The 16,161-nt window shown below is 45.0% G+C and overlaps 1 protein-coding gene across 1 annotated transcript in view; it reads left to right on the forward strand.

The window, feature by feature from the left end:
• LOC137671474 (calpain-8-like) overlaps positions 1-13,126 on the forward strand; it is a 32,848-nt gene extending 19,722 nt beyond the window's left edge. Inside the window, exons 11-21 of the mRNA XM_068415077.1 lie at positions 304-315; positions 2,027-2,238; positions 2,835-2,871; positions 3,539-3,604; positions 4,533-4,590; positions 5,164-5,228; positions 6,454-6,522; positions 10,411-10,489; positions 11,404-11,520; positions 12,146-12,204; positions 13,103-13,126. Coding sequence (XP_068271178.1) covers positions 304-315; positions 2,027-2,238; positions 2,835-2,871; positions 3,539-3,604; positions 4,533-4,590; positions 5,164-5,228; positions 6,454-6,522; positions 10,411-10,489; positions 11,404-11,520; positions 12,146-12,204; positions 13,103-13,126 — 798 coding nt within the window. The remainder of the gene's footprint in view (positions 1-303; positions 316-2,026; positions 2,239-2,834; positions 2,872-3,538; positions 3,605-4,532; positions 4,591-5,163; positions 5,229-6,453; positions 6,523-10,410; positions 10,490-11,403; positions 11,521-12,145; positions 12,205-13,102) is intronic.
• Positions 13,127-16,161: the final 3,035 nt, after the last annotated feature.

A 16,161-nucleotide genomic window follows, 5' to 3' on the forward strand; every position in this document is an offset into this window, starting at 1 on the left:
CTGAATGTTTCAAGGTTTACTCAATTATTTCCAACCAATAGTATCGTTCACCATATCAGTAGAAAAGCAGTTAAATGTTGTATAGATTCCTCTGGATGAATATCCTGTGTTTACTTTGGAACTGCAATATCACAAGCTAAGAAATTGTTACATAACTTCATGCATAACTGATACTACAATATCTGGTTGTAAATGGAATTTTTAAAAAAAGTGTCTAAAGGAGGATTTATCTGATTTTTTTTTCTCATGATAGAAGCGGATGTGTAGCAACCCTTTAACATTGGCTCTTTCTCCTCCTTTCAGATTCCTCAGGAGGTATGTAATCTCTGCTGAAGATTTCTAGCCTTCAGATGGGCACCTCCTGTTGCACTGGAAGACTTCTTCCTTACTAATGACAGCTCTTCTGGAGAGCTTTGTTCTTGGATCACTGGACCAATATCTCAAGTTCTGAATAACCATTTCCAAGGGACTGGGGCACAAGGCTTTATTACAGACATCTGAGTCACAATCTTGACTTCATTTATACTTGTTGAAATTTGGCTTCCACTATGTTTGTGTGACTGAGGTCAGAATTTGTCTATATTTAGCACAGATGAAGGCAGAACAGGGTCTCTGCACTCTAAAATCAAGAAAATGTAGCTCATGTTATTTAGAAGAAATGCCAAACTCTGTGGATCCATTCCTTTCATAGTTCTGATCTGGGGCTCCTGGTAATTAACAAACCCTGCTCAACCTCCCCTAGTCCTCCTAGATCTCAATACTGAGGTAAAGAGACTTTTCATTCCTGAAGAAAGAGACCCCAGGGATGTCTGGCAGTAGGAATAGCCTATACTCATTACTGAGGTTCAGCAGCCTGCGCTGCCAATTTTTCCTCAGCTTTTCAGCCCTTTTCTTCTCTCTCAGTAAATGAATGCGTGGTCATGTAGCAATTAACTGTGTTCTTTTAACAGCCTTGCAGATGCAAAGGGAAAATGAACTTTATATATTGAAAAAGATATGGATCTGACTTCTTAATCTTTGCAGTCTCACTTAGCTTAAGATTGAGTGAGAAGAAAGGATGGGGTTGTTGAATAAATACCAAAACCAATCTTATCTTCAGAACAATAGAGGAAAAAACCCCATATTTTTCTACAGTTTACAACAGAAAAACTGAATGATTATGAAATGTTTGATAACATCTTTGTATGCTGTGATCTTAGGCAGCCAGAAACCTTATCCGTATGCAGTGCTCCCCACCCTGTGTCAACCACCGGCACTTTTTGTGCATTATTAAATCACACTTTTTTGAAAGACATCCCTGTGGAGCAAGTCATGAATAGGAAGTTGATAGCAGAGATGTTATTCCTTCACTACTGTTTCTTCTTACATCAGTGTTTGGTTTTATGAGCTATGCAATGTTTCACTTGCTTAAGAGTATATTGGTATTAAGGAAAAGCTAGGTACTATTTTCCACATAATCCAAAGGAATACCCTTAGTATTACTAATAGAAGTTGGGTAAATAATCTAATGTGGCCCCAAAAGTCTCACCCTTGTGACTGCTACTTTGTCCTGTTTACTGTTCTTTTCTGTCCGTTTAAAGAAACCAGAGACTACAATTCCTATGCAATTAGGAGATTTATCTCATACTATAAATTGATCAAAAACATTCTGAAATTTAAATTTTTTCACAAGCAGCCCGTGAAAGCAAAAACTGTTCAATACTTGGACAACTTAAGTGCAGTAGATACTAGTTTGACCAGGTATGAGCACACGTTATGATCTTTTTATTTATTTTATATCACAGACTGTGAAGAGGCATGTGAAAAGGTAACTTTTATAGAGAAAGAGCCTTTCCCCTTCTAATTATCTGCCTGACTGTTTCCCATGACAGAACCCTGGTGGTTATCTTTTATGCCATCACTTGTGGATTTATTATTTCATGCTAAGAAAAACTTGAGTTGGCTTTAAAGCACTGAAATTGAAATAGAGTGTCTGGCTTACCCGTGAATTGTCAAATGGTTTCTAACAAAAACACATTTCCCACAGCTGGAAAATAACACAGATATTCATGCGAACCGCGTATTCTTCGCAAGGAACCAACCAGCAGCCCGGACTGATCCTTATGTCAACCTGCGCGAAGTCTCCAGCCGCATGAAATTGCCCCGGGGAGAATACCTCATTGTGCCGTCCACTTTTGAGCCTTGCAAAAATGGAGAGTTCTGCCTGCGAGTTTTTTCTGAGAAACAGGCTAAAACGCAGTGCGTATCTTCTCTCTAAACCCTCCTCTTCTGCTGGTGAGGCACATAAAGGAAAAGAGCAGGTGTTGCACCCACATCCTGTGCTCTATCTTTTCCCTTAACCAGCAATTAATCAGCAAAATAGGCCCATTTCTAGGACCTATTTTCTTATGTAGTCTACTATGTGACACACACACATCAATGGTAGAGAGTCATGGCTCTTCAGATGGCCTCAAGCAAGCACTGAAGTGGTAACTAGATCCTTCAGGTCTGTGAAGTAGAAGCTCCCACAACTAAAGAGTGCAGGATTTGGGAGTATGATGATGAGGAGATCGTTTTAAAAAGGGTTGTATCAATACCAGCCATTGAATGAAGAAACAGGGGTCTGGGATACAAGACAAGAACAACAAGGCTGGATTTCCCAAGGAAAATACCTTCAAAGAGGTGGGACAGACAGAGGTGAGACAGGGAGTGGGGGAAGCAGGAAACCTGGGAACTTGTTCTGTGCATTTGGTAACACCTTATATTAAAACAGCTTGTTTTGCTAATTATTTTAAGGGCAAATGGTAGACTCATCATTTCTGGTTGTTTTATATTTTTTTTCTTTTCTTCCTTAGGATGATTGGTGATGTGGTAGCTGCAAAACCATATGAGGTAAATATCTTAACTGGGCAGATAATTTTTTTTCTTCTAGCACACTTTCCTTCATAATGTGGAGGCAAAACAGGGGTGAGACTTTTATTTTTCCCCTGAGCTGAGATCACGGTATGTGTTTGTGCTCAGGAAAAATATTTTTTGGTTATGGGGATTCTTTGCATATCTCCATGGCTTAGTTTCACGTGCATTTTCATGCACCTGGGCCCATATGGCACAGAAACTGCATCCTTGGAGACTGGGCTGGAACACATTAAATTGTTCTTCCATCTAGCACAGGTAGAAGGTGAGGAGGGCACTGAATGATCCTTTTCATAGAAACAAATAGTCTTCTGAAGCCTGAGACAAATCGCAAAAGCAGCCTTCCAAGGAACTGCTGAATTGCCATGGCCAGGTGCAGCAACATTTTCACTGCAGCTATTTTATAAAACTATCTTAGTAACAGAAGAAAACTTTTTCATCAGTCTGAGAAAGTATTTACTCCCAAATGAAGCCAGTCCCTGGCTGGTGGTGATTTAAGTAGTGCCTCTGGTTTGCCATTGCTGCAGATCAACTGCTCATTTGCTGTTGCTGTCAACAGTACCCTGTAAAGCTGCTTTACGATATCCACAGCTTGCTTTCTAGAACTACCTTGTAAACCACACTCTCGGTCATCTCTTTCTTCTAGCCTCACGTCGATAACAAAGATATAGATGATGAGTTCAAGACACTGTTTCAAAAGCTCTCTGGAGAGGTAAGTGGATTAAAGTGAAAGAAAAAGACTAGGACCTCTCTGTTATGATTATGCAAATATTTGACTTGCTGATTCCTTTTACTGTCTGGTCTTCAAAAAACCAAGCAGTTCTCCCCTTTTATTAACTCACAGCTTCAGTTTAATTTATTTTACAATAGAGCAGTTTTACTACATTGTTCCTCTTACTGGTGCAAAGTGTGATTTATTCCCTCAGTAACGCAGGGCATAGAATAACTGTGAAAACAGGGGTGATGGGAGTGACGACAGTCAAAATATTATCCCATGGTGAAATAAATTACCTGTGGAGTTAGCATATCATTCTGACAACTGCCTGGCTAGCCAATTCCTTCTTTTTTGTTTAGAAGCCATGGGAATCGGAAAACTGTTGGCTGAATTTTCTCTCTATTTATTGTATTTGACAAACCTCAGTATCTACAAAGCCCTGCTGTGCTAGCCTGTGGCTGTCAGGTCAGATTTTCTCTTAATAAACAGGTGGCCACTGGCACTGAAGAAGGAAAACATCTTGTTAGTTAGAAAGACCTTTTTGAATTTTGAGAGGGCAATTTTAGTGTTGTTTGGTTGTAGTTTCCATAAGCCTGGGAAATCTCAAATGCTCTACTGAACATCTTTAGCTGAGAAAGAAGGCAGTCACCCAATTCAGTCAAATGTGTTAAAAAGTTAACTTTTACTGGGTCATGTCACCTAACAAACCACTTATTTCCCATTTGAAAGGCTAGGAAATACTCACAGTTTCTGAGGATCTCCTCCAGGTGATGTCTGATGGTAAATGCAAAGTGGTAGAAACAAATTAAAGGTTTACACGCCTTAGATATGGAAGGAAAATAGTCTCTGGATGTCTGACAGCAAATGAATATAGATTGTTTCAAATAATTTTTGTGTTAACACCTAAAGTATGTTTTCTGTCCAGGACTGTGAAGTGACTGCAATTGAACTTCAAACTATACTAAACCGGGTTTTGACGAAGAGTAAGTAACGTTATGTAGCTCCCATTGAATGGAGCTGAAAGGCATGTACTGAAATGGTGAGACATCAAGTTGCTCTTTAGTCAGAGTGAGAATCTGTGCCGTCAGCACACAGACAGGATCTGTGCTAGCAAAACCCAGCTCTACCAGCTAAGGGTGATGAAAAACTGAGTTTTTGTCTGCCTCCAGCTGAGTTTCTCCTAGCTTGTTGAACCTCTAACACGTGGCGGAAAAATACTGCCTGGTGCTCCCCTTCCAAGCGCTGCCAGCCAATGTTCCACAGAGGCACTATATTCCCAGTACCTTCTTGGGAAGACCGCCGTGGGAAGATATTATTATGCTGCTCCATAACTTCTGTGGACAGATAGAGGCTTATGACCCCCAAAACTGATAGCATCCCCTGCCCATGTGCCAAAAAAGCCATGTTGATCTGCTAAAGGGAAACGGTGGAAGAAATGGCAGAGCACTTACTTTGCTAACAAGATTTTAAGGTGACTGACATCTCCAAGGTTGTCTGCAGAAAAACATTTGTCTAAAAGCATTTCTGACTTGGATTTTTACTTCCTTTTTGTGCAGGAAAGGATATTAAAAGTGATGGATTCAACATTAACACTTGCAGGGAGATGATCAGCCTTTTAGATGTATCCTTTGAGCATCATTTTACCACCTTTAAAGTTTCTGGATCTCTTTTGCAAAACTTCCTGACAAGATAAGGTTAAGTTTACGCTTCCATTGTCCAGGCACATGGCTGAAGGCATAAAATTCAGCCAAGCAGCTCTGTCAGCTCAGGGTGGCAGAAACCTGAACCATTTAATCATTGGCTGCTTCTCTCACCTGTTCTGCATCTCTCATTGCTTAAATTTTTCCCTAAAAATAGCAGGGAGGAGAAGCAGGGACCTTCTGGCTGGGTGCAGCTGTGCAGTTTCGAATGCATACACAGCATGCTTGGCAGGAGGCAGGTTTTAAGCACAACCTCAACTTCCATCTCTAGGTCAGGTACTGCTTACAGAGCACAGAGCTCAAAGCAGCAGAGACAGGCTGGACAGCCTGTTCAGAGGGGGAAGGCTATGAGTACATGCCGTGCCTCTCTCCCTTCTGCATAGCTTGTAGGACACATGGGAGCTAATAAGCTTTGCATAGCTAAGGGAAAAGGAGAGGTCAGCACATCTGACCAGTACTCCTTTGACATGCTGTGAAGGTAGCCAGTGCACTGGTATGGTCAAGAGCCATGCTGCCAGGATTACAATAATGTTGGTCTCATGATGTGGTCATGTTGAGGTCAGCAGAGATTAGCTTTGGATCTTGTGGATCATTGGCTGTTAGGAGGAAGCGATGCCTTTGCCCTACACTCCACAGCCTCCGAAACCCAACAGGGCAACTCAATAAGTGCAGCATCATGGGGGCCAACTCCATGTTTCTGCATAATTTTCCATAGGAAGGGATGTTCAAGGCCCTGAAGGACAGGGGGGAGGATCGTGTAGCCTACTATTGACTCTCTCTGTTCACTCACAGTTCCTGTCTCTGCTTTCTAACACTTGTCTGCTATGAGGCCAGTCCTTTGTTTCCCTAAGGGCTTTAATCTACTGTTAACTGTTCAAAATGCAAGTGGATCTAATCGTGCTTGTATATCTAGCAATCCCATATATCATTCCTTAGAGTACAGATAGCCTAGAAATTCTTGGCATGCCTTTAGCTAAGCAAATGTGAAGCTGTGGGCATATCTGTGTGAGGTGGAGATGTATTACAAATGAGAATGAACATGCATTAAGATGACACTGTGATGGGTGTTTATCAGAACTGGTTGCTCTCCAGTTTTGCTAAGGATGGAAGAATCCCGATTTTTGAACCATGCCTTAACATCCCCAGACCAATGGGACTGGCACCTTGGGACTTGTGGAATTCAAGACACTTTGGATGAAGATTCAAAAGTATTTGGTAATGTATTTCTGACTGTCTCCCCTTCCCTCTCAGCTCTGAAGTGCAGATCCTGGACTGAGACAGGGTTAAGCCTCCACAGGCAGATATACTTGGAAGCCTTCCTTCTCATGGCTGGGGTTTGTTCCAGAGCTCAAAAACACCTCTGATTTAAAAGAACACAAGCAGATCCTCTTTCACCTTGGCCCCACCACTCTCCATAATTTGTAATACCTTATGGAAAGCCAGATTAACCCTCTTTCATTGCTGGCAAAGACAGCTCTCTGCTGCCTGCTGTATTAAAGCTTGTATGAACATGGCTCTGCTGTTGTGATATGTTACATTGCCAGCTGAGCAAGAAACGTATTTTTAGGACTTACAAAAACCTGGCTTTGTATTTTTTCAATTATTTTTCTGACAGAGGATTTAACATCCCAAGAAGTGCACCCAGAATTAAGCAGTCTAAAGGAAGATCAAATTTGGACCTGCCTTGTTTGACAATATCCCTCTCAGGCAAGTCTGCTGCTACCATGCTTGATGCTGGTCAGCACAGAGCATCTGTCCTGGAGGCTCCTGAGGAGATGTTCAGCTCTCCTTCAGCCAGAGGCACCGGCTCTGTCCTGAGGCTGGTGTTGGCAGGGCAAGCCCTGAAAGCCAATTCCAGTCTGAGCTGTAGGTATGGGTGGCTTCTAATTCTGACTAATAAACCTGCTGGCAGTAGGAAGCATCACAGAATCACAGAATCACAGAATGTTAGGGATTGGAAGGGACCTCGAAAGATCATCTAGTCCAATCCCCCTGCTGGAGCAGGATTGCCTAGACCATATCACACAGGAATGCGTCCAGGCGGGTTTTGAATGTCTCCAGAGAAGGAGACTCCACAACCTCTCTGGGCAGCCTGTTCCAGTGTTCGGTCACCCTCACCGTAAAGAAGTTTTTCCTCATATTTATGTGGAACCTCCTGTGTTCCAGCTTGCACCCATTGCCCCTTGTCCTGTCAAGGGATGTCACTGAGAAGAGCCTGGCTCCATCCTCATGACACTTGCCCTTTACATATTTATAAACATTAATGAGGTCACCCCTCAGTCTCCTCTTCTCCAAGCTAAAGAGACCCAGCTCCCTCAGCCTCTCCTCATAAGGGAGATGTTCCACTCCCTTAATCATCTTTGTGGCTCTGCGCTGGACTCTCTCTAGCAGTTCCCTGTCCTTCTTGAACTGAGGGGCCCAGAACTGGACACAATACTCCAGATGCGGCCTCACCAGGGCAGAGTAGAGGGGGAGGAGAACCTCTCTCGACCTGCTGACCACACCCCTTCTAATACACCCCAGGATGCCACTGGCCTTCTTGGCCACAAGGGCACAATGCTGGCTCATGGTCATCCTGTTGTCCACTAGGACCCCCAGGTCCCTTTCCCCTACGCTGGTCTCCAACAGGTCTGCCCCCAACTTGTACTGGTACATGGGGTTGTTCTTGCCCAGATGCAGGACTCTACACTTGCCCTTGTTATATTTCATTAAATTTCTCCCCGCCCAACTCTCCAGCCTGTCCAGGTCTCTCTGAATGGCTGCGCAGCCTTCCGGCGCATCAGCCACTCCTCCCAGTTTTGTGTCATCAGCGAACTTGCTGACAGCGCACTCTAATCCCTCATCCAAGTCATTAATGAATATATTGAATAGAACTGGTCCCAGAACCGACCCTTGCGGGACTCCGCTAGACACAGACCTCCAACTGGACTCTGTCCCATTGACCACCACTCTCTGGCTTCTTTCCTTCAGCCAGTTCACAATCCACCTCACTACCCGATCATCCAGACCACACTTCCCCAGTTTAGCTGCGAGGATGCTGTGGGACACCGTGTCAAACGCTTTACTGAAATCGAGATAGACCACATCCACAGCTTTACCATCAACTATCCACCGGGTTACATCCTCATAAAAGGCTATCAAGTTGGTTAAGCATGACTTCCCCTTGGTGAAGCCATGCTGAGTGTCCCTAATGATCCCCCTATCCTTGATGTGTCTAGAGACAGCACCAAGGACAAGTTGTTCCATCACCTTTCCGGGGATGGAGGTGAGGCTGACCGGTCTACAGTTACCCGGCTCCTCCTTCTTGCCCTTTTTGAAGACTGGAGTGACATTCGCTTTCCTCCAGTCCTCAGGCACCTCTCCCATTGCCCATGACTTAGCAAAGATGATGGAGAGTGGCCTAGCAATGACTTCTGCCAGCTCCCTCAGCACCCGCGGGTGCATCCCATCAGGACCCATGGATTTATGGACATCCAGATTGCTTAATTGGTCCCTGACCCAGCCCTCATCTACCAAGACAGATTCCTCCTCTATCCTGACTTCTTCTGGGGCCTCAGGGGTCCGGGGCTCCTCAGGACAGCCTCCAACAGTATAGACAGAGGCAAAGAAGGCATTCAGTAACTCCGCCTTCTTTTTATCCTCTGTCTCCAGGGCCCCCGCCTCATCATTGCCTCTAGTGTTGGCTTTACCTGCAATGTATTTGAAGAAGCCCTTTCTGTTGTCCTTGATCTCTCTTGCAAGGTTTAATTCCAAGGAGGCCTTAGCTTTCCTAGTTGCCTCCCTACATCCTCTGACAACAGACTTATATTCCTCCCAAGTGGCCAGCCCCTCCTTCCACGATCTGTACACCCTCTTCTTCCACTTGAGTTTGCCCAGCAGTTCCCTGTTCAACCATGCAGGTCTCCTGGTACCCTTCCTTGACTTCCTACCTGTTGGGATGCTCTGATCTTGAGCTCGGAAGAAGCAGTCCTTGAATGCTAACCAACTATCTTGGGCCCCCTTACCTTCTAGTACCCTGTCCCATGGGATTTCCCCTAGCAATTGCTTGAAAAGGCCAAAGTTGGCCCTCCTGAAGTCCAGGGTTGCAATTCTGCTAGCTATTCTGTTCCTGCCACATGAGATCCTGAACTCTACCATCTCATGGTCACTACAACCAAGGCTGCCCTCAACCTTCACCTCTTCAACCAGACCCTCCTTGTTAGTGAGGATAAGATCCAGCAGCGCTCCTCTCCTAGTTGGCTCATCCACCATTTGCATCAGAAAGTTATCATCAATGCACTGGAGGAACCTCCTGGACTGAGGATGGCTGGCTGAGTAGTCCTCCCAGCAAATATCAGGGTAGTTGAAATCCCCCACAACAACCAGGCCCTGTAATTGCGAGACTGCTCTCAGCCGCCTGTAGAAGGCCTCATCACCCTCCTCATCCTGATCCGGTGGCCTGTAATAGACACCCACAACAGTATCACCCCTGCCAGCCTGCCCCTTAATTCGCACCCACAAACTCTCAACTCTGTCATCTCATCTGAAATACTAAGCAAAATGGGCTTTGTGTGTTGCAGTGTTTGCCAAATGGTAGGATATTGTCCTCAACGGCCTGCCTGCCACCACAAAACATGAAGGCAGGCAAGCTGCCAGCCCCTGAGAGTGTGTTTCCCAGTCTTCTTTGCTTCCCAGTACCTACTTGAAACATTTCCCTTGCTCATTAATATTTCAAAAAGTAGGAGCTTGGGCTGGTAGGGGCAGCCCCTGTCCCAGCTGTCAGAAACCCAAGACTGTGTCTGCATGGCAGAGTGATGGTGTGGACACAGCAGAGGTAGGCATGAATGTCCTGGCTTTAATCTAGCTCCAGGAGGAGGGAGGATGGCAGGGCATGGGCTGCAGAGTGGACTAGCAAACCCAGGTTAAGCCCTAGAGGATCCCTGGTTATTTAATTCTGGCTGCTGCCTCCTGGTGAGCCTCATGTTACCATGTCTTCACTACCGTTGTTACCCAGCCATGAAAGCCAAAGCCTGCCTGCCTGTGCTTGCACCATCACATTGCTGCACGGGCACACATTGAAACGCCATTTCCTCATTCCCTCATTCCCTCATTCCTCTGCTGCAGGTCATCTATAAGAAAGTGGACAGTGACTACTCTGGTACCATCGACTCCCATGAGATGCGAAATGCCCTCAGAGAGGCAGGTGAGTACGCTGCTTGGGGACACTATTGGGTCACTGCAGCCCCTCCCGAAACATGGGAAGAACAGTTGAGCCTTTAACGGCTTTGCTTCCCTCCTGTCTCCTAAATCACAGCGTTGCCAGTGCCATTCTCCCTTCCTGACAGTCACATACCGCTACATCCTCTTGCTGTTATATACATCAAACCCCATCCTCTGTTCTGTATTACGAACCACTGATATTTTTGTCCATGCTGTGACCATTGCTTATCCATCTGATTATTACTTGCTCTATTTTTGGCCTCATTATTTCCTAATCTAATTGTCCTCTTTCAGGGCTATGTCCAAATCCTCTTCTTCCTTCATTTCCTTCCACCACCTTTCCCTACACTAGAGAAGGTGCAAGCCTGATCAAGGCATGCCCCAACGATATCCTCTCTGATGTGTGCTATTCACTTTTGGAGCAGTGCTTGCCAGCTCAGGGGCATCTAGGGGATCACTGTTTTTTTGATCTGTCTTGTGCTCAGTGGAGTTTTTGTGAATGATCCAGAGACAGAAATAGCACTAATATGGGCCTGAATAGAGCCCAATGTATTATGTGAGCAATTGGCTCTACTGCAATCACTGCTATTCAGCTGCAGCACCAAGACTTGCTAATTAGGGGTTTATCTGGGGAACACAGGAGTGGTTATGCTGTGAAACAATGTGAAATATACAGTCTGACAAAATGCTGTGGGAGAACTTTACGCCTCTCTTCACCCAGCACAATGGGCTTTGGAAAGGATCCACAGCAGAGGTGGGTGGTGGAGTCCAACAGACCTTCTTGGAGGAATAGTCCTCCAGGTCTGCCTGCAGCTGCGGCAGTCCATGGATAAGTCACATCAAAGACAGCATATTAACCTGCTGTGTCAGTGATTCGTGTGCTTCCCATGCCTTCAGGTTTCACACTCAACGATCAGGTGCAGCACAGCATTGTCATCCGCTACGCCTGCAGCAAGCTGACCATTGATTTTGATGGCTTTGTGGCTTGTATGATCCACTTGGAGACCCTGTTCAGTAAGTGCCTCCATTTATCAGCCAAGGGGAGTTCCTGAAATCTTTGGGGTTTCATTAAGTATTTAGGGTCTTTTAACTGTGAATGTAGCAAATTGCATGGAAAGGTGAGGGTGCCAGCAAAATTGTTTCTGTTGGAGAAAGCAGCAGAGAAATAGGAAAAACCTTTCTGTCTGACTGACCATGAAGGGTGGGGGACATGTTTTCACAGCCTACCATGCTCTTCTGTTTTACAGTCATCTGCACTTTATGATCAGTGCTGTGCCCCCCAGGTTGTCCCATCTGCTACAAATGGTACCACTTATCATTTACAGTCCTTACTCAGACCTGATTTGCAGGTTTGTCCCTGGATCATACCAGATGCTACTGCATCAGATTTTATAGTTGTCCCACTGCTAACTCTCAGTTTGCTGCTGTAGATCTGACTATTCCGCCCCATGAAGCAGCTTAGAAATTACTTATAAGAGGAAAGAAGAACAGCTGTAATATTCTCTTACAGAACCAGTCTAGATTTCCAGTAGATCATGGCAAAAAGCCAGACCTCTACATTTTGTCAGGCAGTGATTCTCTACATGCCAAACTCTGTGGTTTATATAAATTCTTTTTTTCCCCCTCTTCTGCTTTTCAGAAGTGTTCCATCTCCTGGACAAAGACAAGAGTGGAGTCATCCAGCTCTCTCTGGCTGAGGTGAGGCTGGTCAGATTGACATACCATCTGGTTAAGCTACAGCAGCTGACCACACTAGAATACATTTATTTAAAATCACTATTATAAGTGGTAAACTCAATAGTGATTCAAAGGGAAAGTTTGTTTGTGTGAAAAAGCTCTTCAGCTCAGAAGGCCTGTCTGAATTAGTAGAACAAACATTTACCTTATACAAGCAAAAAAGTAAAGATATGTTCAAAACCCCTAAGGTTGCTTGAGAAGATGCTTACACAGTGTGTTTCACTGTCTACTTTTAGAGGGCAGTGGTCAATTCATTAGAAAACACACAGCAGGTAACTGTTCTTGTCTGGCAGAGAAAGTACTGATCAACCTGCCAGAATTAGAAGAGACCTTTTAAGATGCCAGCTCTTTTTTTCCTTCACATTGTTTTTAATGCAAATTTCTCCTGTTAAAGCTGTAATAAAAGCAATCAACTCGAGTCTTCCCTTGGCAGAAGACAAATATAGCTCAGGAAACAGCTGGAAGCGGCCCCAAGAGGTCCATCCAATTAGTCCTCTCAGCTGAAGACTGGCTCGAAGAGAGGAGGATGGCTAGGAAGCCCTGTGACCCTCAGTCACAGTTAGTTAAATCTAGCTAAGTTGTACATTGCATACTCCAACCCTAGAATTTGTCAAAGGTCACACAGCTTGCCCTGGAGAACAGGCCTTCCCTCGGAAGACACCCCACTTACAATGTCTGAGGCTGATCCTGGCAATAAATTTCCCCAAAGTTCCAGAGCAGATGGATCCTACATGTACCACAGATTAAAATGCAGCTCCAGCCTTTCCCAGCTTGTTCTCCCAGAGCTGTGGTAGAGTGCCCCGGTGGCATCCTGCGGACCTTCCAGATGTTCTGACTCCTTGTTCTGTTTCTCCCTCAGTGGCTGTGCTGCACACTGGTTTGAACCACGGTTGATGAATTCAGCAGAGACCTCTGAGGCTCTTCTCAACATGGAACCACTCCTTTGGCTTCTCCTTGTTATGGAAAGCAGAGAGAGAAACTTTTTTTTATTACTGACAAGTTATTTTAAGCCCATGAAAAATGAAGCGATCTCTTGTCAGTTAGAAAATAAATACACTCTTGAACTAAAAAAGATAAACAAACAAATAAAACAAACAGACCCAAACCCAACCTCCTTTACTTTTCCTGCCCAAAGAGTATTTCTGTGTATCGCACTGAAATGTCACCAATTTTGACCTACTGTAGATGGGCCCAGGTGGCTTTCATTTGACTTCTGACTGTGCATCAAAGTTCAGCAGTGTTCAAAATCCTGGAAGGGATCTGCATTGCCTGCAATGTCCAGTATGTGCTTCACCGAGAGAAACCCATGCTCAGAGCCTGGGCAAAATTTGTGTTGCTGCTCTGGCTACCTCCCTTCCCAGCCAATTGTCCGCTTTGCCTGTGCCAAGCGCCCACAGAAGCTGGAGGTGAGGAGCTTGGAGGCAGCCAATGAGCTTCTGAGAGCACAGGGAAATTGGGTGTGGACACAGCCCCAAGGATGAACAGGGAATTAGGCAAACACGATGGCATTTGTCCATGAGTCTTGGCTCAGTCTTCCAGGAAAAGGGGCAAGGATGCAAGGCCACAGGCAAGTTGCTGCAGTTATTTCAGCTGAGTTTTTCTCCTATGAATGCTTGCCATATGTGTACTCTGGTGCCCAAAGGTGGGGTTTGAGGTTTTAGGAGGTGAGTGATTGGAGCCCAGAAGCTCATGAAGGCAAGCGTGAGGGGAGGAACATAAAATACACGTGTAGGGGACCCAGGAGCTTGAGTGTGTGAGGAATGTACTAATGCAGATCATGATTGAAGGAAGAAACCGAACTTAATAGTCACTGGCTAACAGTGCTATGCTTTCCCAAGATTTTGTAAAACCTTTGTCCTTTAAAAAAAATCTTCCTGCGTTTAATTTCACAGTATTATAAAGAGTAATAGCACAGCAATGCAGGCAAGACAATCTGGCAGTCTTTTTTAGCAATCGGAAAATATTTCTGTAACTCTCAGTAATGATCTGACAAGATGACTTATCTTTGACACTTCTCCCCAGAAGTAGGAGGAGTGCAGACAGAGATCTGTGTCCCCAAGGCGGACATGGGGCGAAGGCTCCATCCCCCTCTCTCTTCAGTGCTGTGTTAGAGAGGGACCTTTCTCCATGCCTGCTTGTTCCTAAGCTCTTTCTTCAAGCAAGAAGCAAGCTGTTGTTTGGTTCCCATCTTCAAACACAGGATGCCTTGTGACAGCACCCAAGCCTCCACTTGACATCTCCCAGCATTTCTTCTTGGTGCTGGCTACAGCTGTCTGACTAAAAAGGAAGTATGACCTGTTTCAGTGTGTGGCTCTGCCTTTGTAAAAGATGGTATTCGCTGCTCTCATTTAGAGGTCCTCTCCCAGTAAAAAAGAAACAAATACTTTTTGGTTCAGATTGCAGGATAAAAACAGCCCGCGTGGGAACCGTAGGCTTTCCCCTGCTCTCCCTGTGCACCTATCATTGGTCATGACACGCACGCAGCTGTCTTAGGTTGCCACCAGTTTCTCATGGTAGATATTTGCCTGCTGACCAACAACAGACATCTACGTACCTCCACTTGCCTGGAAGACAGAGCTACCTGAGGTAAGCTGAGGTCTCCAAAACCTTGAGAATTTTCTAGTGAATGGTCTGCCTGCTCAGTAAGATGAATGTGTCCTTCCCTGCCCTATATCTTGAGTATGCAACACGTCTCCTTACTAACCATGCAGCAGGGTGAGCTAACTGCTTGCAGCTTCAGATTTGCTTTCTGCTCACATGTGCTATTCATGAGTTCATTCCAGTTATGATCATAGAGAGGCCTCTCTCCACAGGACTGGGAAAACTCAAATATATGCAGAAATCCATTGCATACTCCCAGTTCTCCCTGTACATCAAGTAAGATGCCCCCACCACAATAATTCTCATAGTTATCTCAATGACTCTCACCCTCCTGCACAGGATGGGCAGAGTGCTGCACTCCATCTTCCTTTATCTTTGGGAAGCAGGCAGATCCAGAGGAGCCACCTCCTCTTTCATTTGTTCTGTGAGCACAGTACTTGGCTATCGGGTCTCAGAGAATAACTGCTCAAAAATAAGCCTTTTCATGGGATTGAGTGCACTTCTCCTTTTTATTTGACAAATTTGCAAAAAGATTATTAACGTCCACCTTGTTTTCCTTCCATGTGCTCAAATATTTGTGCTCATCAGTTCTCCCAGTTAGTCCTGATGGGGCTAAAATGCCTTTTGACTAAAACACCTTCATCAGCTCCTGTGGAAGCAGTGGGGCACGGTGGGCTGAGCCAGGGCTTGGGCATCTGGACTCTGCACTCCTATATCCTGCATGTTGGGTGTGCTTCATTTTCAGAGCTATGAAGCGCTGCAGCTCCTGTTAGATTTGAGTAACTCAGTCATGGGGAATTATAATGCAGGCAAGTCACAAAGGTTCATGAATTTGTGATACATTCCCTGTCACTGTGAAAACCGTGCTGCATGGCATTCTCAGCACTTCATAAATAAGGTGGGGCAAAAGAGACCCCCATGGAAACTCTGCAACGGCGCTTCAGATCTTTCCTTTCTCTCTCCATTTTCCCCTAGAAGTGCCCTCACTTGTGCTGCAGCCTTGTGAACAGAAAACTTGAACTCTGTGCATTGCTCTTGTAAAATGTGATTCACATTAGACAGCATTCAGAGTTCCAACCTCTTTGTGCTCTAATTGTCTTGTGATTGCCTATAAATCCTACCACACCAGCATCTGACACCAGCTTTGCACCAGAGTATGTGTTTACATGAGGTGAAAGACAATCACAGGGATTTGGGATTCTGCCTACGAGCTAGAAGGATAAAAAGAATCAAACTTGTACATGCTATTATCTGTTACCTGCTCATCCTCCCAGAATGGGAGATTTGCAGAGGGATCTCTCCTTTCGCATCATTGCA

Source organism: Nyctibius grandis, chromosome 1, assembly GCF_013368605.1.
Source record: "Nyctibius grandis isolate bNycGra1 chromosome 1, bNycGra1.pri, whole genome shotgun sequence".
NCBI classification, from domain to species: domain Eukaryota; kingdom Metazoa; phylum Chordata; class Aves; order Nyctibiiformes; family Nyctibiidae; genus Nyctibius; species Nyctibius grandis.